Genomic DNA, 26,277 nt, shown 5'->3' on the forward strand with positions numbered 1-26,277 from the left:
GGTGTATCTAGATACACCCATGTTCCACCTATCCTCCACGAGCTGCACTGGCTCCCCATTGGTCTCTGGATGCGCTTCAAGGTGCTAGTCATTACTTTTAAAGCCCTACTTGGTTTAGGACCTGGCTACCTGAGAGACCGCGTCCTTCCACTTACCTCCCAACGACCAACAAGATCGCACAGGTTGGGCCTCCTCCGGGTGCCGTCAACCGGACAATGCCGGCTGGCGGCCCCCTGGGGGAGGGCCTTCTCTGTTGCTGCGCCGGCCCTGTGGAACGATCTACCCATAGAGATCCAGACCCTTACCACTCTCCTGGCCTTCCGTAAAGCCGTCAAGACCTGGCTGTTCCGGCAGGCCTGGGGCTGTTGATTGATATCCAGCCCCGCTTAGATGGAATGGATGATGTGGAATTTTAATATTGTATTTTCTATTTTTAAATATTTCTTTTTTCTTGTTGTGAGCCGCCCAGAGTCCCAATGGGAGTGGGAGGCATACAAATTTTATTAAACTCAAACTCGAAACTTGAATAGGGGTCACTTGCAGTATTTAGTGCAATGGAAGGGTTACCCTTTGTCTGAAACCACTTGGGTGAAAAGCTGGAACTTAAAAGTGGAAAAGTTAGTAGAACAATTCCACGAGATGTTTCCCAATAGCCAAAGGGTTCCCTAGGGGGGGGAAGTAGGTGGTTTGTTTTTTTTAATGTTAACTTTTATGTTATTCTCTTTTCAGGAAATGTTTTTCTTCTGAGGAGAGGCTGCCTGTCGGGGCTGCAATTATATTCCTTTTAGAATTTTGGCCTGCCACACTTTCTCTTATTTCATTATGCTGTTTCATTAGCATAGTTGATGGGAGGGGGGAATAGACAGGTGTAGGATTGTGGAATGTATTGTTTTCATTCTTCTCTAGAAGCCAAGGTCATCTTTTGTCTCCGCACTTTTACACCTGACCGGAAGCAGCTGGGTGTGGATGCCAGCATGGAAGAAGAAGATTGGACCATGTGATGGATTGTGGGTGTGGGGACAAGATCATGAACTTTTAACTGGGTGGAATTCTGATGTCATTTCCAGAATTGGGATTAACACAGATGTGCTAAAATGTCTGCTTTATTAAATTGGAACTTTAAGGATCATTTTGCCTTGGACTCTGATTTAATTCTACATGATACTTGGAACGCTGACATACTGAGGTAGTTACAAGAAATAACCTAAAGTGAAAAATTAGGAAGCTATATTAAGGGAAAAATCGGAAAACAATATATTATTCAGATACAATGATTACTTATCCTAGGAAATTATTTCTGACTGTAATATCAAACAGTGTAAAAAGATCATGAGCAAGTCTATACTAGGTATATTAGTTTTTATAAAGTTAAAGTTCTTATAAATACAATACTAGGAAGACAAAATATCATAATGCAGCATTGATACTTATACTTATTGTGAGGGATAATTGAGGTATAGGATAATTAAGCTAGTTAACTTCTGATTGTCCTTAAGGACAAAATGAAAAGAGGGTGAAAATCTGGGTACATCTCATATACCAAATGTAGCCCCACCCACCAACTGGCCCCCACCCTTTGGCCTCTACCTCCCAGCAATTTACCTCCTTGCAGCAAAGGGGTAACATGGGAAATGCGGAGGCTGCAATAGACGATGGCAATTGCTGCAGCCTGAAACTGATCGGGAGGCCCCTGCGGAAATTGAAAATGAAACTTGCTGTTTGCTGCACAGGCAAATTGCTGGGAGGCAGAGGCAGATTATTTTTTCTTGTGCTAATCAGGCTGTTTGCTGCAAGGAGGTAAATCAATAGCTATAAATGCCTATACAATGTTCTAATTATTACTTATTTTTAAAGACTGATGTATTATTGTTCTAGACCAGTGGTTCTCAACCTGTGGGTCGGGACCCCTTTGGGGGTTGAACAACCCTTTCCCAGGGGTCACCTAAGACCATCAGAAAACACATATTTTCGGTGGTCTTAGGAACTGAGACATCAATTTTATGGTTGGGGGTCACCACAACATGAGGAACTGTATTAAAGGGTTACAGCATTGGGAAGCTTGAGAACCACTGTTCTAGACAATTTAACAAAATGAAAAAGATTTTTAAAATAAATGCTTGATCTGAAGAGGCCCAGTGCTATTGTATCTTCTTTTAAATAGCAGAGAATAACTATACTTCCAGAAAGCCACATCAATTTTAACAGGATCTATACAAGTATAGTCTGAAATGTAACATCACAGTGTATATGTCTGTACTGTTTGCTGTTTGTTGCAAGGAGGCAAATTGCTGGGAGGCAGAGGCAGATTTTTTTCCCCTTGTTTTCCTCCCCAAAAGCTAGGTGCATCTTATATTCGGAGCATCTTATACTCTGAAAAATATGGTAGATTGGGCTGGATACAGGTAGACTTGATTTATGATCACAGCCGAGCCCATCACAATTGTTAAGTAAATCACTCTGCTTGTTAAGTGAAAGATACAGTTGTTAAGGGAATATAATTTCTCCCATTGATTTTGCTTCTTGAAAGCTGGATCAGGTGGTTATAATTATGACATATGATTGTGGGACACAGCAACAATCATAATACATACCAACTGCCAAGCACCTGAATTTTGATTATGCGGCCATGGAGATGTTGCAATGATTTTAAGTGTGAAAACTGGTCATAAGTCACTGTTTTCAATGACATTGTAACTTTGAACAGCCACTAATATAAAGCACAACTCTGACTTCTCCCAGATATTCTGAAAAAAGAATGTTAGGATGCTCAAATTAACAGTGGAATTACTAAAATCTGACCAAGCCACTGAAATTCATAGGGGGACAAAGATAGGTGATTATATTATTTGAAATATTTTGGAATCTAAGATAATTGAAGCTTCTTGTCATGGAATAATAATAGATTATTATAAAAACAGTTTTTTTATTTCATGAAGTTTTTTCTTTGTTTGTTTTAATATGCAATCCATCTCATTGTTGTAGCAACTCTGGGTGGCTTGCAATGGAGGCTTACAATGTTTCCTCTGAGGCAAACCTTTATCTGAAAGAAAAAATGGCTATAAGTCCTTAAATGGAAACAACCATTAGTAAACATAATTTATTCAATTTCCAAAATCTAATGTTTATCTAGTTATTATTTAGAATTTAATATTTTCTCCCCAGAGGCTAGGAAATATGGATCAAATAATTAATATTACTCCCCAATTAGCTGGGCAGTGAAGCAAAAAAGACTACAACGAGGCTGTTTGTTTAATCCTGCTCTTAACAGCCTCTATTTTTCTCTAAATCTGAAAAGTGGGAATATATTGATATGTGGAAAAAGGAATATCTAATTTTGTGTGTGTGTGTCTCCGCTGCTGGGAAAAGAGATAGCACACCTTCCAGGACTTCCGTTACAGGTGTGGTGAGACAGAGAGAGAGAGAGACTCCTGGTGCATTGGAGTCATTTCAGGGGGAAAGGGAGTGAGCTTCGCTTTCCCCAGGCACTTAGAGACTTCATTAGACTGCTGTGTGAGGGAGAGGGTTGCTGGCACTCCTAATAAAGGTAATGTTTAGTTACAAACAGCATAGTTGTTGTGTTGTGTTACCAAAAACCAAGTCAGAACAAACATCATGTGCACAGTTACAGCTCATTTTACTACATTTGTTAGTTAGAAAGGTGTTTGCTACCAAATTCCTCCTAAAATGTGGCTACCACAGACTAACACAAGGCCCTCCTTTTGCAATGTTTATTTGATAAGTACACAAACCAATGGAGTTGGCTTGTTGCAGGAGAACAGAAAGCTTGAAATGTCCCAACATTGATATTATGACTTCTGCTAAACCTACTATCATATAATTGGGCTTGGAGTTATTGATTGTTCCACTAATATCTGCATTCTCCCTAAAAAGACTCACGGAGTGATTCTCTTCTTGGCTTGGCCAAAATATACTGTTTCTTTTGTTTCTTTCTTCAGCAGATGCCTCATTCTCAATGTTACACAAAGACAAAAGACAAAGAAAATATCCATTTTGTATATTAAAAAGAAATTAGAAGACTCTAAAAAAAGGGGGAAGAAAAAAGAAATGAAGAACTGGATTGAATAAAGAAGGCCTAAAAAGACAACAAAATGATTCAAAGGTGAGAGAAGCTATGTTTTGTATCTGTGAGCAAACCAGAAATAACCCACCTTATACATATCGTAATGATTTAACAAAATGCTTTCTGGAGTCTCAAGTCACTGCTACTTAAAGGAAAACATTATTTGCCTATACCTTATTGATAACTTGAATTGTTAGCCCTTTTGAGGATTCTACATTAGAGTTTAATGGATGTGAATTAAATCAGAGCACTAAACTCCACACTATGTATAGGTAGTCCTCACTTAACAACTTCAAATGGGTCTGGAATTTTAGTCATGTGGTAGTTAAATAAGTCACCCTGTGATCTGATTTGATTTTGCAATGATTATAAAGTGAGTCACTATAGTCATTTAGTAAATTTAAAAAAAAAATTCTCCTGCAAAAAAAAAAATGTTGGAGAAAAATCACAGCCACATGACTGCAAGATGCTGCAAATTATTCTCAATTGAGCAAGAATTATATAAACCTGGTGAGGTCCTTTCTTGCATGCACAAGGAACATGACTGCCTGAGTTTTATCGCTCCGGTTTCTGGGGAAAAAACGCCTAAAAAGGTATGGAGCTGAGGGCTGAGCACTGAACTAGAAGGATTAGAATGCAAGAACAAAATAGAGGGGATTCGGTGAGGCAGCTCATAGAGGACAATATTGCTTCTGGAAGAGCTGTTCGCAGAAAACGCTACCGATCCTGCAACTATCCCACCAGCTCTGGTCCCCATCTTACCGGCTTTAATCATCGTGACTGCCATTTGGGGTGCTGACCTGGCTCTGTCGTGTCGGTGGGACCACCGGTTCATCGCTGTCCCATCTGTCGCTGTTCCATCTGTCTCCAGCCACCATTCCATCTGCTTTGGTCTGTTTTGGTCATCGTAGCTGGCCTTGCTGCCTTGGGGCGGCGGCCAACCTGCCGCCGCCCCGCCTGCTCCAGTCGCCTGCTCCATCCACCACGGCCGCTGCTCTGTTTGTTTGAGCCGCCGCGGTCTGGCCTGCTGCTTGGAGGAGACCGCCGACTTGCCGACTGCTGTTTCATTCGCTTTAGCCGTCGACCTGCCCCTGTTGTCTTAGGAGGCAGCCAACTTGCCGCTGTTTCGCCCACCCGGCCACCGCGACCGCCGTCCAATAGCAGCTGGTCCCGGCTTTGCCGCTTCGTGGGGGGGGGCGCTGGGTCATGCTGTTGTGCCGCCCTGCTGCACGTCGAGCCTTGGAGGAGGAGAAGCCTGCGTTGGTGTGACCTGGAGCTGGGCGGCTGGCCTTTCTACCGCTGCCATTCCATCTTGGATACAGCTCTCCCTACCTCCCCCCTCTTCTTCTTCACTGTGGTGTTGGTTTTGGACATCGTTGCCACTGGTCGTTCCGATCAGCGTGCACCCTTCTTTCGTTGTCGCCCCGGGAGGACAGGGTCGAAGAGACTGGGAACTTGCTCCTTTCAACCAGCACCAGCCTTTTCAGTCACCTCAGACTTTACCACCTTTTCCCAGACTGCGTGGGGGAAGAGGAGTTTTCCTCCCCCACCAATTTTCGCTGACCTAAGAATCTGCATTTTTTAACTTGTGTGTTGAGTGTATGATAGTACGATTGTGAGAATGAATGCGCCCACTTTTAAATTAATTAGTTAATTATTTTTATTGTTGTTTGTATTTTAACAATTATCGTGGGGTGTGCTTGTGTGGAAATGCCTGTTGAGTGAAAGCGATGGGACTGGGGGTACGACCTGGAGCCCCCTCCACTGAGGGCAGAAGCAGAAGTGGTTGGGGGCCCGTATCCGCCCCTCGCCCTAGAGTGAATGCTGTGTGTGGCCTGCGGGTGGGGAAGAGGGTCGGAGCATTTCGGTCATGACTGAGAGGGGCAGATATGACGGGAGCCGTAGGGCTAGCTATTACCAGGGAAGAAGGACTTGCTACATCACAGTGATTCCTTGTTCCAGCCCTTCAGGTTCACCTCAAGAACCTGGTGGCAGAGGAGTTCAGGGTCCTGGTCTCAGGTTGCTGTTGCTAAATGCCAGGTCTGTTGTGAATAAGGCTCCCCTCATCCGGGACTTGATATTAGACAAGGGGGAAGACCTGGCATGTATAACTGAAACCTGGCTGGGCAAAGAGGGAGGAGTCCCCCTCTCAGAAATGTACCCAGATGGGTTTCGGGTGCTTCACCAACCACGACACCAGAAAAAGGGGTGAGGGAGTAGCAATGGTTGTCTGGGAGTTGTTAGTTCCTCGCAGGATCCCTGCCCGAAGATTGTGGGGTGTGAGTCCCTTCTCTTGAAGTTGGGGGGTTCAAGCGGGCTTGTTCTTGACGTACCTACTCCCAGCTGCGTCACAACAGCCCTGCCTGCGCTGCTGGAATCAGTAGCTGGGTTGGTGGTGAAGTTCCCCAGACTAATGGTGCTGGGGGACTTCAATCTACCGTCTCTTGGCGAACACTCTGATGGAGCGCAGGAGTTCATGGTCTCCATGACAACCATGGACTTGACCCAAATAGTTCAGGGCCCAACTCATAGAGCGGGACACACACTCAATCTCGTATTTCTCTCGGGGCAGTGGAGACGTGATCTGGAATTAAGGGGAATAGAGATCTCGCCCTTGTCATGGTCAGATCACTCCTCGCTGAGGCTTGATTTCAGGACACTACTCCCCCACTGCAGAGAGGTGGAGCCGATTAAGTGGTTCCGCCCCAGGCACCTGATGGACCTGATGGGATTTCAGAGGGAGATTGGAGAGATACCTGACTCCCTTGCCTGCAACCCGAATCCTTAGTCGCTGCTTGGAATGCTGCGGTGACTGAGGCACTAGATCGGATTGCGCCTTTGAGGCCTCTCCGCGGCAGTGGATCCAGGAGGGCACCTTGGTTTACCGAGGAACTCCGGGAGATGAAGCACCACAAGAGACGCCTAGAGCGACATTGGAGGTCTAGTAACTCTGAATCTGATCGAACACTACTAAGAGTGTTTATTAGGACTTATTTAGTGGCGATACGGGCGGCAAAATGCACTCATTTTTCCACTCTTATTGCGTCTGTGGAATCTTGCCCAGCCACCCTGTTCAGGGTGACCCGCTCCCTCCTGAAAGGTGAGGGGGTGGGGGAACCCCTGCAGGGAAGAGCTGAGGAATTTGTTCAGTTTCTGTCAGACAAAATCACTCAGTTTCGGACAGATCTAGACTCCGCTTGGGCAATACCAGCCGAGGGCAAGTCCAAGTCGGTTTTCCTGGGATGAGTTCGATTTTGTCACCCCTGAGGAAGTGGACAAGGCCATGGGAGCGATGAGTGCCTCCACCTGTTTACTGGACCCGTGCCCCTCCTGGCTGGTTTCGACCAGCAGGGAGGTGACACGTGGCTGGCTCCAGGCGATCACCAACGCTTCTTTGCAGGAGGGGTCTTTCCCGCAACCATTAAAGGAAGCGGTGGTGAGGCCCCTCCTCAAGAAAGCCTTCCCTGGATCCAGCCGTCCTGAAAAACTACTGTCCCCTTTTTTGGGGAAGGTTGTTGAGAAGGTGGTGGCGCTTCAGCTCCGACGGACCTTGAATGAAGCGGATTATCTGGATTCCTTTCAGTCTGGTTTCAGGCCTGGGTACAGCACAGAAACCGCTTTGGTCGCTCTGACCAATGATCTCTGGCGGGCTAGGGATAGAGGGCACTCCTCTATCCTGGTGCTTCTTGACCTCTCAGCGGCTTTTGATACCATCAACCATGGTATCCTTCTGCGATGTCTGGAGGAGGTGGGAGTGAGAGGCACTGTTCTACGGTGGTTCTCCTCCTATCTCTCCGGTAGGTTGCAGTCGGTGTTGGTCGGGGGACAGAGGTCGACCCCTAGGCCCCTCAATTGTGGGGTGCTGCAAGGTTCGGTCGTGTCCCCCCTTCTATTTAACATCTACATGAAACCGCTGGGTGAGATCATACGACGGCACAGGATAAAGTACCATCAATACGCAGATGATACGCAACTGTACCTATCTGCCCCGTGCCAACTCAGTGTAGTGGCAGACGTGATGTGCCGATGCCTGGAAGCTGTCAGGATCTGGATGGGGGTAAACAAACTCGTACTCAATCCCGACAAGAGTGGCTGTGGATACTGCCTCCAAAGGACAGTTCAGACAGTCCATCCTTGATCCTGGGAGGTGAAAACTTACAACCCTCAGAGAGGGCCCGCAATTTGGGGGTCTTCCTGGATCCACAGCTGACACTGGAACACCACTTGTCGGCTGTGACCAGGGGGGCCTTTGCCCAGGTTCGCCTGGTGCATCAACTGCGGCCCGACTTGGTTCAGGGTGCACTTCAAACAGTCACTCATGCCCTTGTCACCTCAAGGCTGGATTATTGCAATGCGCTCTACATGGGGCTACCCCTGAAAAGCGTTCGGAGACTACAGCTAGTCCAGAATGCAGCCGCTCGAGCGATATTGGGTGTACCGAGATACACCCATATTACACCTATCCTCCGCGAGCTGCACTGGCTGCCAATTGGTCTCCGCACGCAATTCAAGGTGTTGGTCATTACCTTTAAAGTCCTACATGGCTCAGGACCAGCGTATTTGCAAGACCGCCTACTGCCGCATACCTCCCAACGGCCGATAAGATCCCTCCTTAGGACGCCATCAGCCGGACAGTGTCAGCTGGTGGGGCCTCGGAGGAGGGCCTTCTCTGTGGCCGCTCTGACCCTGTGGAATGAGCTACCCCCAGAGGTCCGGACCTTGCCCACCCTCATGGCCTTCAGAAAAGCTGTTAAAACCTGGCTGTTCCGGCAGGCCTGGGGCTGTTGACCTTATTATGTAGGGTCCAGCCCCAACTTGAATGTATGCGTGTTGGAGAATTTTAATCTTCATTTTTATTTTATTTTGTTTGTTTTCCTTTCTTGTTCTGTGTAAGCCGCCCGGAGTCCTCCGGGATTGGGCGGCCTATAAATCTAATAAATTAAATTAAATTAATTAAATTTAGGAACCATGGACTTGTGTAATTTTAGAAGAACAGCAATACTTGAAATCCATGGTCCTTATCTTTTAACTTTGTGAGTGAAGCAACTCCAATGAAAGCTTTTAGAGTTTTAATCTATACAATGCTTAATAAATCATCATAAATAATAAAATGGAAATGCATACCTTGCTATGAGGATCAGCAAACATCCTGGTGAAGATTTCACACAATCTTTTTAATTCAACACGACTGCCAAAATGACAAAATATTACTTTAGTAAAACTTCAGAGGGATGTGATGAAGAACTTTTAAAAAAATCTATGTCCTAATTTAAAAATATTTGCAATTCCACTTTTTAAAAATATAATATGTTGATGATCTCATAAAATGCAAAAGAACTTTTAATAACACATTGCCCTGTATTATCTTCCATGTTTTCCCAAAAATAAGACCTTGTCTTATTTATTTATTTTTTGCCACCAAAAAGGACCCCAGGTCTTATTTTTTTGGGAGGGGATATCATCCATTCATTTGTGGGTGTCGCTCCCAGCCTCTTTTTCGTTATCAGAGGCCTTCAAGAACTTCTTTGTCCGGCAAGACCAGCAAGGATTTCCTGAAGGTTTCTGCAGCCAATAACAGAACTCCGGATCAATCCAGAGCTCTGTTATCAGTAAGAGTTAGGGTTAGGATTCATGAAAGCATTGCCTGCTGCAGCAAAAGAAGTGGGCTAAGGTGTACAAGGCCTGGCTGTAACTACCCGAAGATAAGTAGTAGGGCAAATACCCACCCTAGCTTAATTTTTACCTGTGCACCCTGGAGTGGGCGGGGTCTTAGTTGGGGCTTATTTTGAGGGGTAGGGCTTATATTAGGTGCACAAGTAAAACTCAAGTTAGGACTTACTTTCTGAATAGGTCATATTTTGGGGAAAACATGGTACATAGATAATATTCTATTTCTAATCTTAAAAGAAGATTCTGCAGAAAGTATAAGTTGGACTGATGTTTTATCACATAGCTATACGTCCTTAAGGAAAATAACAGCATGGTATTGTTTTGAAAGGAAAAAGCTTTATTTCAGAGTCAGCACTGCAAACATTTATCATATATGCCCTCTTAAGCCATTTTACAGGTAGTCCATTACTTATGACCATAACTGGGACCACAGTTTCTATTGCTCAGGTGGTTGTCAAGTGAGTCAACTGATTTTTATGAGCTTTTTTAGCATAGTTGTTAAACAAATTACTGCAGTTGTTAAGTGAATCACTGTCGTTAAGCAAATCTGGCTTCCCCTTTTGCTTTGTTTGTTGGGAACTGGCTGGGAAGGTTGCAAATGGAGACCACATGATTTTGGGATGCTGTAATTGTCATAAATACATGCGAGTTGCCATATATTCAAATTTTGATCATGTGACCATGCAAATGCTGTGATGGTTGTAAGTGCGGGACCTATCTATAAATCACTGTTCACTGTGACTATTCAAATATGCAAATAGTGGCTAAACAAATGATTGTAAGTTGAGGAGTATCAGTACTTGTCTAAAAATTGCTTTTTTAAAATCTCATTTTCCCCTTTGTCAAGTCATTATGAGGTGTCCTTAATACAATAGAAATATTCTTTCAACAAATTATGATAAGTCACATAAAGAGCCTCATTGTTCTTTCCATCCATGCTGTCCCTGAGCCATCAAGATCCTTCCTGAAGGGAATTCAGCATGGATCCTTATTTCTACCTTAGAAAATAGAGAATACTGGGTCATGTGAATAAGAGTTGCAAATGATAGTATTGCTAAAACAATCTATTTCCTGGTACAGGATTTTCCTACTCTAACTGACTCTTGGCACCCAATTCCATTATTTAACAAAAGCCTAAGACTAAACCAGAAAAAAATCGCACTTCTGTAAAAATCTTAATGCAATGAAAATCACATCTGTATAAAAATTAAGTTGAAGGTTAAGTGCAAGTATTTAGATATTTTTTTCTGCTATTGCTAACTCCTGCAGCTGTCCGGGTGTACGTGTTTCACAGCCAAGTTAGGGCATACACCTGTTACGCCAGGTCCAGACTCTCATTTTGGATTTTACCCTAGTGGACTTTATGAAACAACTTCTGAAATAACTTGTGGTTTAGCTGATTGGAATATTAGATTGGAAAGCCACTTCAGGTTGAGACTAGTGTTGTTGAGTAAAACTGGAATGGGTTGAACTTGCACTAACTCTGAATACCTGTGGCATTATGGCACATTGGACTGCTTAGTATCTGACAGCAGAAACAGCTGGGATTATAGCTGTGTGGGTGGTTGTTGGATTGATTCCTTCACCAGGAAGGTTGAGGGTAATAGTTTGACACACCAAAGGTTGCACATTGGATCTAATTTTTGTCTTAGGACAAGAGATTTGCTGTTGGAATACATTATTGCCAGTTCTATCATGGTCAGATCACTCTGCCTACTTTTCAGTTTGCTATTATTGATCCCTCCCTCCACCTATGGTCTATAAGCATGCTTTTCTGTAACAATGCATGCCCTCTGGAACAGCACATAGAGGTCTGAATGATCTCTCCTCTCCTCCTTGAAGACCTGGTTCTTCTCCCAGGCTTTGGTTAATTCACATTAACCATTTTTTTATTATTGTTTTTATTCTTTATTTTTATTGTTTGCTGCCTGAAGTCACCTAGAGTCAGGTGGTCTTATAAATATAATTTAAGATTATAAATATATGTTTTCTACTGAAAGCAACTAAGAAGATTGAGACTAAAATCTGCACTATTATAGGGAATACTTTTACATCTGAGTACAATGAAAATTAATTTCTTACCTTAATGTCCTCTGATTTTTTAATAAATTTTGTAGACCAAGAAGACCTTCTTTTCTCTCTGACCAGTTGGAGCTTGCACAGCGGTTAAGGACCTCAGCAACATCTTCTGTCTGTCGCATGTAGGTGGGTATTGTGCCATTTCGTGAGCTATAGGATCTTTCTGAGCAGGCACTGGAAGCATCACTGTTAGCATCATCATCAGAGTATATTCCATAAGATTCATACCTCCTTCGAACTGGCTTTTTCTATTATACAGAAAAGTAATAATAAGATAAACAATGGCAAAATAAGCTTTTTTCAGACAGTTCAGAGATTCAGTTTTCCAGATCCTACTATTATCTTCAGGCTTCACTAAAAAGAGGAAATGCTTATTGTTATTTATCTGAAAAAGGAGATATTTAAACTAAAAATCTAATTAAAATGACATTATCCCCAATCATTATTACCACAACTATAGGTAAGATAAAACACAGCAGATGTTCTAGTGATTTCACATTATAGCTTGTCCTGTTGGGGCTGCATTACTTAAAAAAAACCCATACAAACAAATATTTGGAATTTACTTAAATTTAATTTACATTTAAACCCATATAGACCTATTTAGAATGTTTTGGTAATTTAAAACATGTATGTAGAATACAAATCCTATTTATCAAAATAGTGTTTTGTTTATATATTATAAAGTTTGGGATATATATATATATATATATATATATATATATATATATATATATATATATATATATATATATATATATATATATATATAAAAATAATATTAATAGGAAAACAATAGTAGTTATACCTTTGTCCGAATGTCTCCTAACAGCTGAGAGCATTATAGAAAAAACAAAGGTTATGAATACAAACATTGAGTAGCTTGTTAGCAAATATGCTAAGCAGGTAGAATCAGAATACAGAGAGAGGGGAGGGAGAGAGAGAGAGAGAGAGGGAGATGATTTACAACACAAGAATCCAGTTTTGATATAAACTGAATTCCTGTTGAAGTCATCAGATTATTACTGTGAGATCAAAGAGCAGAGGGGGAAAAACTGAGATATGTGAAGTAGGGCTTATAAAGAAGGTGACATGTGTCATGAGATCTAATTAAAATATTATTTTATTAACTCAGCTGGATTTCTCAGCCACTGATTTGTATTTATATTTGTTTTAAAGTGTGTAATTAACATTCTTCTCTGCAAAATTATGCATAATCCTCTCTCACACAAGTATCACAGAATCCAACACATTTACATGCAAGACATTATCTTTTTTCTTATAAAACAGGTAGAAGACAAGCTAGGCTGGGGTTTCAAAGAACACAGTCTTAAGAAAAACATGCTTATATAAATAAAAAGAGATGTACTAACATTTATTAGGAAAGGAGCATGATTTAACTTGGCAGAATAAATAATCAAATTAGACAATAAAAGATAAAGCATAAGAAAATAAAAATCCTACTTTGTTATTCCCACAAAAACATACCAAAGCATCTGCTACTGCTTCTTCAACATCGGAGCCTGTGTTTAAGACACGCATGGCACTAACTGATGAAGACAATCGGCTTGATTGACTAATTCCAAAACCTGAAATAAACAGCATAAAAAAAAAATCAATTAATTTGACTTGACTTAGAAAGTTTAATATATTATTTTAAAAAGTGGAAATATAATATTTATTTGGAAAATAACAAATATCTGAAATATATAAATTCTACCCCTTTTGGATCCTTACTACTAATCCCAGATGACATTTGATTTATTAAATCAGGAAAGTGTAATAGGCTCTAATCTAGAAAATGTTAATACATGCATATGAAGCAATTATATCTGCAGTTAAAATTCTCCTTCAGTTTTTTAAAAGTACCTTTATTGTTAGAGGTGAAAATGACATTTTTTAGGATTTGCTATAGTAAAAATTGCAAAGAAAGCTTGGTCTAATACCAATTTCCAATATCCAATTTAAGTATATAAGTTGTAGCATTTACATGATGGTCAGCTATGTATCATTATTTTCTCCTCCTCCCTGAAAAGAACCATGTTTATTAAATTGAGTTCTCAAAATATCCTCATAAAATTAAATTTCACTGTAATGTTGACACTTAAATGCAAATGTAAATGCATGTTATTTTACAGTTATTTTACTGCGGCTTTTATAATATCAAAACAAAATTCTATTGATAGCCTAATTATATAGGAACTTAGAGACTGACAACTTATAGAATCTCTTATTAAAATGTGTTCAGTCTTGTGTTTACCGGTTTAGAAATTATGAATCATATTAAGGAACTTGGTCAATATAAGCTGTATCATGGTGTATGTAAAAGCAACATGCATTAATAAAGCTTTAGAAATAAAGAATGAAACAAAAAAAGGAAAATTCATCTTAAATTAGGAGGAGAAAATGTTCAGGGTATATGGAATGAAAGCATTGTTTCATATACTTCAATTATCCCAAAATTATGAATACAAGCTAATGTAGAAAAGAATAAAAATAGACTTTATGAGAAACCAAATATGGTAAAAAGTAATCCAGGATGATGGCACAACTGATAGCAAAGAGTACTCATCCTTCACCTGTAGCTCCATAAACATCTGGAGAGTAGAGAGCACCAGTAGATCTGGAGTGATGCCTGGAAGCTATAATAACAGGATCATATGAACCCTCTCTGTTATTATAATAATACAGAACAGGAAAACTGCAGAGAAAGCAATGAAGCAAGTTCTAGGCAAAGTGAGAAATCAGGCTACCTCTGGAGACTGATTTTCATAGTGAATAGTAATCAAGGGTGAAATTACAATGAATCTTTGTTGTGGGACAACTAAAACAACTCATAGCTCCTATGGCCAACCACTTGTATCCAATTTTCTGCCAAGGTATATTCAGAACTGAGCTACTAAAAAGTGTTCAGAAATACTGTTAGTGGAAACATCAGTATAAAAAAGTAACAAGGCTAGTGGCTGAAATAAATATGTTTACAGGACTCTTTGATTATTTGAAGTAGATGCAAAGGAGACTGTAAGTAATGTTGGGGATGGAAAGATATTATTTCTCTAATTGGATTTAATAAGATATCTAAGCTATAGGAACTGATCAAACTACAAGGAAGACAAAAGCTAAAAGTCCTATGGGCACTGCTATGTTGTTTGTCTGACAAGAATATGGAACTCATTGCTACAGGATTCATGAGGAATTTATCTCTCCTACTTTATTTGGCTAGTTCTTATCCCTTCAAACTTTTCAGATCAGCTAAGCTTAATTACATTGAAAAGTTTGAAATGACAATTCTGGGGAGGGGTTATTCACAGAAGCACTTTTGAAGCAGGTGGAGTGCAAGAACCGGTTTAGAAGATTGGGTCCATGATGATTGCACCTACCAGCCAATTTACACACAAAATGAGTAAAAGCAATGACTCATAACATATGATTTTTTAAAAAAATTAAAAATTAGCTCCTTAGCTACTTTATATATAGATTACTGTATTTTTCGGAGTACAAGATGCAACTCCCCACCGCCCCTGAGAGAGGGTGAAAATCTGGGTGTGTCTTATACACTGAATGTAGGTCCGTCTACCCACTGCCCCCCACCCTTTGGCCTCTGCCTCCCAGCAATTTACCTCCTTGCAGCAAACTGAAAGAATGGGGCTTGCGGAGACTGGAATAGGCTATGGCAATCGCTGCAGCCTGAAACAGCTGACCTTCGGGAAGCCGGTGCTTAAACTGAAATTGAAAGTGAAACTTTCTGTTTGCTGGGAGGCAGAGGCAGTTTTTTTCTTCTTCTAATCAGGCTAAACTGAAACAGGCTATTTGCTGTTTGCTGCAAGGAGGTGTCAATAACTATATATGTCTATATAATGTTCAAATTATTACTTATTTTTTAAAGTCTGCTTTATTATTGTTTTAAACAACTTAACAAAATGAAGAAGCTTTTTAAAATAAATGCTTGATCTGAAGAGGCCCAGTGCTATTGTATCTTCTTTTAAATAACAGAGAATAATATATACTTCCAGAAAGCCACATCAATTTTAACAGCATCTGTACAAGTATAGTCTGAAATGTAACACTATAAACAGTGTATATCTTATGTATTGTTTGCTGTTTACTGCAAGGAGGCAAATTGATGGGAGGCAGAGGCAGATTTCCCCACTCCCCTTGTTTTCCTCCCCAAAAGCTAGGTATGTCTTATATTTTGGAGCATCTTATACTCTGAAAAATACGGTAAGTGGCATGTAAGTGACAGTGGATACTATCATTTCACTTATTCTTGTGGCTACTGAATGAAAAACAAGGGTGTAGCAGTCTTGTCTATGTTATCTTGGTTGTCTATGTAATATTTAATCTATGACTCTCCCAGAACATATCACTTGGAACTATTTTATGAAAAAACAGACTAGTCCTTGACTTACAACCATCTGTTTGGTAGCTGTTTGCAATTATGACAGAATCGAAAAAAGTGACTCATGATCACTTCTCACACTTATGACTACTGTATTCCTATGGTCATGTGATAAAAACTGGCATGTATTTTCAATGATTGCAGTATCCTGGGGTCACATGATCACCATCTGCAACCTTCTCAAAGGGTTTCCAACAAGTGAAATCAATAGTGAAAGCCAAATTTACTTTATGACCATTGTAAAAATGGCTGTAAACTCAGCTGAACTCAAAAACTATCTATTTAGTAATGGAAGTTCCAGTCCCTACTGTGGTTGTAAGTCAAGGACTGCCTATAAAAACCATTTCTAGACTTGCTTATACCCTAAACAGAGTAATAAAGTGCAAAGCAATTTATAATTTTATAAAGAAGATGCAGGAGTTGTAAATAATCAGCTTTAAATGTTGGCATGAAATCATATTCTTTGTTGTTAAAATACTATTACAATTTTTATTTAGTTTAAGTGTTTCTAAGTAATATTCACTTCATCGCAGACACTGCAGAAGCTAAGGATATAGGACAGCTGTTCATCTTAGAAATTTACAGACAATACCATTGAAGTTCTTGTTAAATTTGTAAAGTATACTGAAATAAAAATGGATTGAATAAAATTTTGCGAGATAACATACATAATTAATACGTGATTTAATTCATGATATAAATCCAGTGTACCATGCAAATCATAAAAACAATTTAGTCACAATTGATTAAAACAAGTGTAGCAAAAGCACAGTGACTATTTTTCATTGTTTAAAATACAATCTGCTGCAGTCAAAATTAACAAATGGATATAAAATATACTGCATTATATTTTTATGTGTGCACATGTACAGTCATATATTCAATTCCTATGATTCTATGTATCTTTTTATTAGAAAGAAACACTACCAAAATAACAACATGTTATTTTTTCTGAATTAAAAGCAACTAAATCTTAATTAAAATAAGTTCATAAGCAGGTGTCAGGGAGTACCATTGTACTGATGGATTTCACATACAAAAAATGATGCTTTTAATTGGTATTTAAAACCTGTTGTAAGCCTTTTTTCCATGAAAAAAAATAAAAAAATAAAACTATGCATTTAAAAAAAAGAAATATTGATCGCTTTAATCAATAATACTTAAATCAAACTTGTGACATTAAAATATAACTAAAAGGAATAATATTTTTGTTAATTCAGTATTCATCTGATTTCTTAGAAATCAGAAACTCAAGTCAATAATTATTATGGTGATGTAATGAGCCAGTTAACAGGTTAGCATGTTATGTGTTAAAAAGAATGGACACTGGAAAGTATGCCAGAATCATAAAATGAAATACAGAGTTTGAATGCCTATGTAAGATTTGCCCATTAAGTAGTAGGATGAAAAAAAAATTCAAATTGCTAATCATTATTCTATTCCTGTTATATGATTGTCATTTGTCATTATATGGCAGTAATACGATATAAAATAACCTGATATAAAATTGCAGTCTGATTTTCTTCAGAAACATATATATTGAAGAAATTACCGATGTATGCAACAGAAGTTTAGAATTACTTATGCATGTACCTTTGGATTGTTCAATTATTCTACAATTCCACAGGAAATTTTTAAGCTCCTCAGATGGATAAATTTCTTCAGCCAAAATAGGCAAATCACATGTCTTTTATGTGGGCAAATATTTACTTGTCATTTTTACTTCAGCTTATATTAGCAGATAATCAGGAGCAAACAACCATGCATAACAAGCTTTCCATGTACTTACCAAGGGGTGCAAAAGAGCGGACAGGGCTTGTATCCCTGCTACTTTCCCGACTGGCTTCCCGACTGCATCCCTGACTTACACTAGGTCGAGGAATGCGACTACCTCGAGCTAGTATGATTCAGGGGACAGGCCAACAGCAGCACAAAAAGGGAAGAACACAGAAAAAAAATCATATTTTAATGTAATCCCAAGTATTTTACTTTGTATAATACTGAGCATTCTTAAAGCACTATTATTTATACATACATACATACATACATACATACATACATACATACATACATACATACAGTGGGGCAAAAAAGAATTTAGTCAGCCACCAATTGTGCACGTTCTCCCACTTAAAAAGATGAGAGAGGCCTGTAATTGACATCATAGGTAGACCTCAACTATGAGAGACAAAATGAGAAAACAAATCCAGACAATCACATTGTCTGATTTGGAAAGAATTTTTTTGCAAATTATGGTGGAAAATAAGTATTTGGTCACCTACAAACAAGCAAGATTTCTGGCTCTCACAGACCTGTAACTTCTTCTTTAAGAGGCTCCTCTGTCCTCAACTCATTACCTGTATTAATGGCACCTGTTTGAACTTGTTAGCAGTATAAAAGACACCTGTCCACAACCTCAAACAGTCACACTCCAAACTCCACTATGGTAAAGACCAAACAGCTGTCGAAGGACACCAGAAACAAAATTGTAGACCTGCACCAGGCTGGGAAGACTGAATCTGCAATAGGCAAGCAGCTTGGTGAAGAAATCAACTGTGGGAGCAATAATTAGAAAATGGAAGACATACAAGACCACTGATAATCTCCCTTGATCTGGGGCTCCATGCAAGATCTCACCATGTGGGGTCAAAATGATCACAAGAGCGGTGAGCAAAAATCCCAGAACCACACGGGGGGACCTAGTGAATGATCTGCAGAGAGCTGGGACCAACGTAACAAAGGCTACCATCAGTAACACACTATGCTGCCAGGGACTCAGATCCTGCGGTGCCAGATGTGTCCCCCTGCTTAAGCCAGTACATGTCCGGGCCCGTCTGAAGTTTGCTAGAAAGCATTTGGATGATCCAGAAGAGGATTGGGAGAATGTCATATGGTTAGATGAAACCAAAGTAGAACTGTTTGGTGGCAACACAACTCGTCGTGTTTGGAGGAGAGAGAATGCTGAGTTGCATCCAAAGAACACCATACCTACTGTGAAGCACGGCGTTGGCAACATCATGCTTTGGGGCTGTTTCTCTGCAAAGGGACCAGGATGACTGATCCATGTACAGGAAAAAATGAATGGGGCCATGTATCGTGAGATTTTGAGTGCAAACCTCCTTCCATCAGCAAGTGCATTGAAGATAAAATGTGGCTGGGTCTTTCAGCATGACGATGATCCCAAACACACCGGTCGGGCAACGAAGGAGTGGCTTTGTAAGAAGCATTTCAAGGTCCTGGAGTGGCCTAGCCAGTCTCCAGATCTCAACCCCATAGAAAACCTTTGGAGGGAGTTGAAAGTCCATGTTGCCCAGTGACAGCCCCAAAACATCACTGCTCTAGAGGAGATCTGCATGGAGGAATGGGCCAACATACCAGCAACAGTGTGTGTCAACCTTGTGAAGACTTACAGAAATCATTTGACCTCTGTCATTGCCAACAAAGGATATATAACAAAGTATTGAGATGAAATTTTGATATTGACCAAATACTTATTTTCCACCATAATTTGCAAAAAAATTCTTTCCAAATCAGACAATGTGATTGCCTGGATTTGTTTTCTCATTTTGTCTCTCACAGTTGAGGTCTACCTATGATGTCAATTACAGGCCTCTCTCATCTTTTTAAGTGGGAGAACTTGCACAATTGGTGGCTGACTAAATACATTTTTGCCCCACTGTATGTGTGTGTTTGTGTGTGTGTGTGTGTGTGTTGTGCCACAACCCCTGGTATGCCCAAATATGGGAGGAAGCACACTGCTTCCTTTCTCTGTCTATCACAAGAGACCATCACGACAGAAAGCCATTATTTTTACTGTTGCCTTTGTTACATTTGTGTTGCATTTGTGCTGACAAGACTGATAGTCTCCCTTTATTTATTTATCAGCACAAATACAACACAAATATATATATGTATGTATGTGTGTGTGTATATGTATGTGTGTGTATGTATGTGTGTATATATGTATGTATGTATGTATGTGTCTACAATGTTTTTGTAGATTTTAAATATATAAATATATACATATCGTAGGCTGGTGTTTCCGGCTTCGTGCTTGTGTGAGTAAGCGTGGTCGGAGCTGTCGTCTTTCTATAAATCTTGGTGGGGGTGTGTGGAGTGCTGGCTTTGTTGCTGTAAGTGGGTTGATTGGCTGTGTAGTTGCATCCTGATTGGTAGATGGAGTTGATGTTTATCCATCTACCAATCAGGATGCAACTGCACAGCCAATCAACCCACTTACAGCAACAAAGCCAGCACTCCACACACACACACACCAAGATTTATTGAAAGACGACAGCTCCGACCACGCCTTACTCACACAAGTATGAAGCCGAAAACACCAGCCTGAAGATGGCGAGTGGGACCTCGCCGAAACATTGCCAAGACAATCTCAATCTTACATGGGAAAAGACCCGAATACAACACCAGCGCGTGCACGCGCGTGCACACACACACACACACACACACATTTTTGCTGATAAATAAATGAAGGAAGACTAGTATAGATATATTTCAAGCCATTTAGCTCTCATCAGCTAGCCATAAGCACCTGGGTGTTTTGACAGAAGAAAAAACACTTAATCACTCCCTGGCTCAGCTGATAAAGGAGGAGAACTTGTAGCTTACAGGTTAATACAACTGCCTAATATATAAGCAGCCCAAATTCGAATCCCAGTAAGGGTATGGCTAGCTGATGAGAGCTAAATAGCTTGAAATAGATCTATGCTAGTCTCCCTTCATTTATTTATCAGCAAAAATGTAATACAAAATGGTTTGTCGTGTAAGCGACTGCCTGGAAGGTTCCTGGAGTGGGGCTATTTGCTTATAGTGAATATAGGAGACAATCCCAGAAAAATGACTTGATAAACTAGTTATAGCTAGAATGATATATGAATCAACATTAAACATATAACTATCTTCAGGGAAAATTGATATTACTATATCTATATACTTGTTTATCAATTCAGATTTATGCTTTAAAATAAACCTGAGTGATATCTGTAAAAATGTACATTTATGTTTTCTTCTCCCAATGCAATACTAATCTCAGAAACTAAAAAGGCAGAATCAATAGCATTTTAGTTACATGTTCAGGAAATTTGTGTTCTTTCATTCTAGGACTGTCATTCTAGGATAGTGCTGTGTTGCAAGGCCATGGTCTGTGCGTGCATGTGCATGCACATGTGTGTTAGAGATGGCATGATAATTTTACCTGGATGGTGCTGAAATGCTTAGCCTAAATTTTAGGAAAATGACAGAATTTGTGCTTAGCAGACTTATTTTAGGCCTTAGTGTGAAGTATTCTGATGCTGAAAATTACTATTTTGGTAGCATATTGCAAGAGTTCTGTGAGATGAGGTATAGCTTCTCTTTCCTATTTTCAGTCGTTATGTGTAACATAAATAGTGTAATCTCTGCTAGCTATAATGAACAAATCTTACCAACAGACAATCTTGAAGGACTTGCTTCTCTGCTGCATCCTTGGCTTCGAGGAATCTTGCTCCGTTTTTGTGCTGTTGCAGAGCTGACTAGCATTCTCTGAATACCTGTATTCATAGTTGAAAGTGTAGTTGTAGTCAAAACTCTTCCAGGAGAACCAGAACGGCTTCCAGCTGAAGGCAAAGAAAATGTTTTACAATTCTATTATGTAGAACAAGTTTAAATTTCCTAGAAGACTTTGAAGAAATTTTTTATAACCTAGAAAAGTATATTATTTGACATCTAGTCAGCAGGTATTGTCAATTCATGTCCAAAAATGCATTTAGTTGTTTTGCATTTTAACATGAAATTAAATGATTCTAATTTTCTTTTATTCCCAGAAGTATTAGGAAAATCTTACCAGTATAAATATCATTACCAGCTACTATTTTCAGGACTCTAATACATTTGAAACAAAACAGACCTAACATAATTTACAAGACTTATTGGGTGCCATTACTTTCCTCATATTCCACTTTTGAATATAATTTCACCACTATTCAATCAGTTCTGAAACTGGTGAAATTGGTAAATAGCTTCCGAATTCCTGTGAGGTGAAGTAGATTAACAAGAAAACATGTGTTTAGAAAATTTAATGCTTTGAGTTGTATACAAATATTTGTGTATTTATGAATTTACTTTTACCATAGCTGTTTATTAGAACTTTGCAATAATTGATAATTTCACAAAATCTACTATAATATAGTAATTTTTGTATTTTTATTTTTGGATCCTTGTAAGTTTCCAATGTTGTAAAATCTTCTAGGTAGATTGGCCTTGTCTTTTCAGCATAATCGTAAAATTAAATAAAAGCAACTTCATGAACATAATTTGTAAGCAACTTGATAGAAAATTTAAAAAGACGTCTAAGAACAAGCTTGAGATGGAATGTGCTTTCAGGTAGGGATTTATGAGCAATTTGAAGAATGTTTAACTCTGGTAATTTGGAAATGAAGCAGTAATCCTGAATATATATCTTCCTAAAGATTCACCGTGACTTGAGCAGGCATTGCAGCAGAACATTGACTGCGAATATAAATGCAGATCTAGCAGCAAGCAAGCCCTCTGATTAAAAAAACAGGAAATATATATTTTTATCAGCCTAGTTCCTGTGAAAAGCTTTTAAAATACCATCTTTAGGAATATATGTAGAATATGATCAAGACTTCACCAATTTAAAGACGGTCCATATATAAACTTCACCAATCTCTCTCTCTCTCTGCATGAGGGAAGGAGGGAGGGAAGGGGGGGGGGATAAACCCCATGAAAGATGATGAGGCAAGATAGTGCTCCATGCAAATGTTATGTAATCATTATTTTTGCAGTGATAATACAACAGCATTTCCCAAACTGTACACATTTTCATGTTTATATGTTTTATGAAATTCAACATGTCTCTAATGTTGCTATGAAAATAGCAATCAGAGTGTAATTTTGAATCTACTAGTAAACATTTGGAATTTTGCAGTAGATCAACAAAAATTGTAAAGTATCAACATAATTAACTTATTTGTAAAAATTAGTCTGCTACATTTAAAATATTTCTAAATAAATGAGAAATGTTTTTTGCACCAGGGTTCATTTGGTAGTCCTGAAAGTTTTAGTATAAAACAAAGCAGATCCAAGCAAATCCAACAAGACAGATAAATCCTAACTGAATTGAACCAAATGGACACAACAGTCTTTCTGAAAGGAGACAAAATAAGTACATATAATCAGCGCTATTGCCTCACTAAATAGCAGGGATGTGCAGTCAGGGGAGGCAGAGCCTCACCACTGTCATCATGAAAAGAAAAAAAAATGTAAAAGGAAAAAGGCAAGAGCTGAGGTCAGGCTGAGCTAGTTGCTGCCAGAATCACCGTGAATGACTCTGCTTAACTGTTTAAAAAAGCCTCTAAAAAGCGCCCTCTACAGGAGGAAGCAGGAGAATGACGTGCCTCATCTAGTCTGACTTTAGGCATTTTATGATCACCCGAGCAGAGTTAAGCAAGGGTTAAAAGCTTAAAAATTCCTGACATAGTGAGGCATGTCATTTTCCTGCCTCCTCCTGTAGAGGGCGCTTTTTTAAACAGTTAAGCAGAGTCATCCACGGTGACTCTGGCAGCAACTAGCTCAGCCTGACCTCTGCTCTTGCCTTTTTCCTTTTACATTGTTTTTCTTTTCATGATGACAGGCAAGAGCAGAGTTGAAATCCTCTCTGAAAGAGCTGGAAAAGGTACGTGTGGGTCGAAGGGAGGGGGAGGAATTCAAACTTCATCCTCAAGTGTAGATCCCTCCCCAAGTGTAGTTTGATTGCAGGCAGAGTCATGTTGCCTTTTCAACACACACACACACACACACACACACACACACACACACGGGGTAGGAGAGATCGTCCAATCCAACTTCTCTGTGTGCGTGTGTCTGTTTAAGAGGGAGGGAGGGAGGGAGAGAGGGAGGAAGTAGGGGGAGGGAGAAGAAAAAGAATGAAGGAAACCTTTTTGCAAAGGAGAAAAACAAATGCTGTCGCTTTAAATCGGAACTGAGCATGCCTTGCTGTGGAGTTGAAGTCCACAAGTCTAAAAAAATTTGAAACCCACCACTGTGTCAGTGCCTCACCAGCCATAAACCTCACCACACGTCACTGCTAAATGGGTATAACCCTTGCTGTCTATAAAACCATTGAGATTTTTCTATTTTTTGTTTCAGAAACAGGAATATAGTTTTCAGAAGTTTGGGAAATAATATATGCTCTTTTATATAGGAATCTATGCAGCAGAAAAATGATATATATCAAACCAGACATAAGAATATATACTTTTAAAATGCATTAAAACTGATCAGGGAATTAGGACAACATTCAGATAATTTGGAGAATGCAAACCTATTCCTATTTTCTTAGATTACCATTCATCAAATCACAGTATTATTTCTAAACACACAGGATAATGAGGGTTGTGAAAAGCAACTGAAAATTGATCAAATCTGATTTTTTGTCTTTTCAAATACATATGGAACATTTTTTTTTACCAAGGCTGCAATTGTGCACTACCATATTTTTCAGAACATAAGACACACCAAGATTTTGAAGCAAATTTAAAAAAAAAAGGTTTTGCACTCTGCAGATCTCCCAAAAACGGCCCGGTTTTTGCAAAAATGGGCCCGGTTTTTGTCAAAAAAAAAAAAGGGCATGCATACCCTTTAGGAGGCTTGTAGAATGTTCCTGGGGGCTGGGTGGGCGGCAAAACTGAGCAAAAAACAGCCTGTTTTTCGCTCATTTCTGCCCTCCCCAGCCCCAGGAGCACTCTGAATGCCTCCTAAAGGCTATGCACGGTCATTTTTGCAAAGGGGGCAGGGTTTCGGGAGGCAAAAATGCTGTATTCAGTGTATAAAATGTACCCAGATTTTCACCCTCTTTTTTGAGGGAAAAAGGTGTGTCTTATAATCCGAAAAATACAGTATTTACTTTTAAAAATACTATTTATTTCAAATTGTTTACTTGAAGTATTGTGAGAACACCATGTAGATCATAAACTGAATCTTCACAAATAAAGTATGTTTGATTGAAATATATGACAATATTATTTTCCTTGATTAGAATAACTGTAAAAAAATTTACAGCATCACAAATGTGTCCCTAATCCCTCCTATTGAGCTATTCTCAATACACTTTTGATTCTTCATATATGATCACTATTTTGGGGCCTGAAACATATTTCTTGTATACCCAAATACACAATGTTTCTGCTGAATAGGGTCCTGCAATAGATGGTCAAACAAGAGTGCCCACACAAAATCTAAAAAAACCTTACCACCAGACTGTGGATTAGCAGACTGTGATCCTGAACAAATGTAAGAGCAGGTTAATAATGAATGGTGAATGGAAATAAAAAAGCTTTAGTGAGTTCATATAAAATGCTGGAAATGCCACAAGAAGGTTAGGGCTAAGAGTAGTGCATTTAAGTAGCTTGCACCAAGCTCAGCTGCTGTATAATTACAATTTTTCAGCTCTTGAACGATGAACTGTAAAGCAATGAATTTAACTGAAATGTCATATCAAACAGTTGAAAGCGCTAACGAAAGTGTCTAATAGGTACAGAAAAATAGAAAGTGTCTATTTGTCAATGCCTAATAGGCACAGAAAAATAGTATTATATTCTTTGTTCTATAGAATCCAATGAAAGAAAATGAAAGCGTAGGAGGGAATTCCATATCTGACATTTATGCAAAAGTGAAATAGTAACTAAATATGGCTGTCCAGTTTTTTTAAATATCTACCTGCACTTGTTGAATCATTATCTGAATGATTCTGCATTTGTAAATATAATGACAGAAAAAATAATTATGCTTCCATTATGTTAGTTTTCTTATACCCTTAATGAAAATTGCTGTACAAAACTATGCATATGCAGGCTGATTCCATCATTACTGGTACCCACAAGACTCCAACTCCTGAGTGAAGTAAATATTCCTGGCATTAATAAATGATACATGAGTTATGCTAGAGTTAATGAAAACATGCCGAGGGTATGATGGCATGGGTAAGGTTTGCTAGTCTCAAGGATATTTAGTTGATTATCTCAACGAAATA

At 39.3% G+C, this 26,277-nt stretch overlaps 1 protein-coding gene across 6 annotated transcripts in view; it reads right to left on the reverse strand.

The window, feature by feature from the left end:
• Nucleotides 1–26,277, reverse strand: part of CLASP2 (cytoplasmic linker associated protein 2) — a 378,890-nt gene that overhangs the window by 67,956 nt on the left and 284,657 nt on the right. For all 6 annotated transcript variants that reach the window (XM_032238129.1, XM_032238126.1, XM_032238125.1 and 3 more), the window contains 5 exons: nucleotides 21,671–21,841; nucleotides 18,019–18,126; nucleotides 13,319–13,419; nucleotides 11,834–12,078; nucleotides 9,206–9,269 (listed from right to left, as the gene is read on the reverse strand). In XM_032238129.1, coding sequence (XP_032094020.1) covers nucleotides 9,206–9,269; nucleotides 11,834–12,078; nucleotides 13,319–13,419; nucleotides 18,019–18,126; nucleotides 21,671–21,841 — 689 coding nt within the window. The remainder of the gene's footprint in view (nucleotides 1–9,205; nucleotides 9,270–11,833; nucleotides 12,079–13,318; nucleotides 13,420–18,018; nucleotides 18,127–21,670; nucleotides 21,842–26,277) is intronic.

This window comes from Thamnophis elegans, chromosome Z (assembly GCF_009769535.1).
Source record: "Thamnophis elegans isolate rThaEle1 chromosome Z, rThaEle1.pri, whole genome shotgun sequence".
Classification (NCBI taxonomy): Eukaryota; Metazoa; Chordata; class Lepidosauria; order Squamata; family Colubridae; genus Thamnophis; species Thamnophis elegans.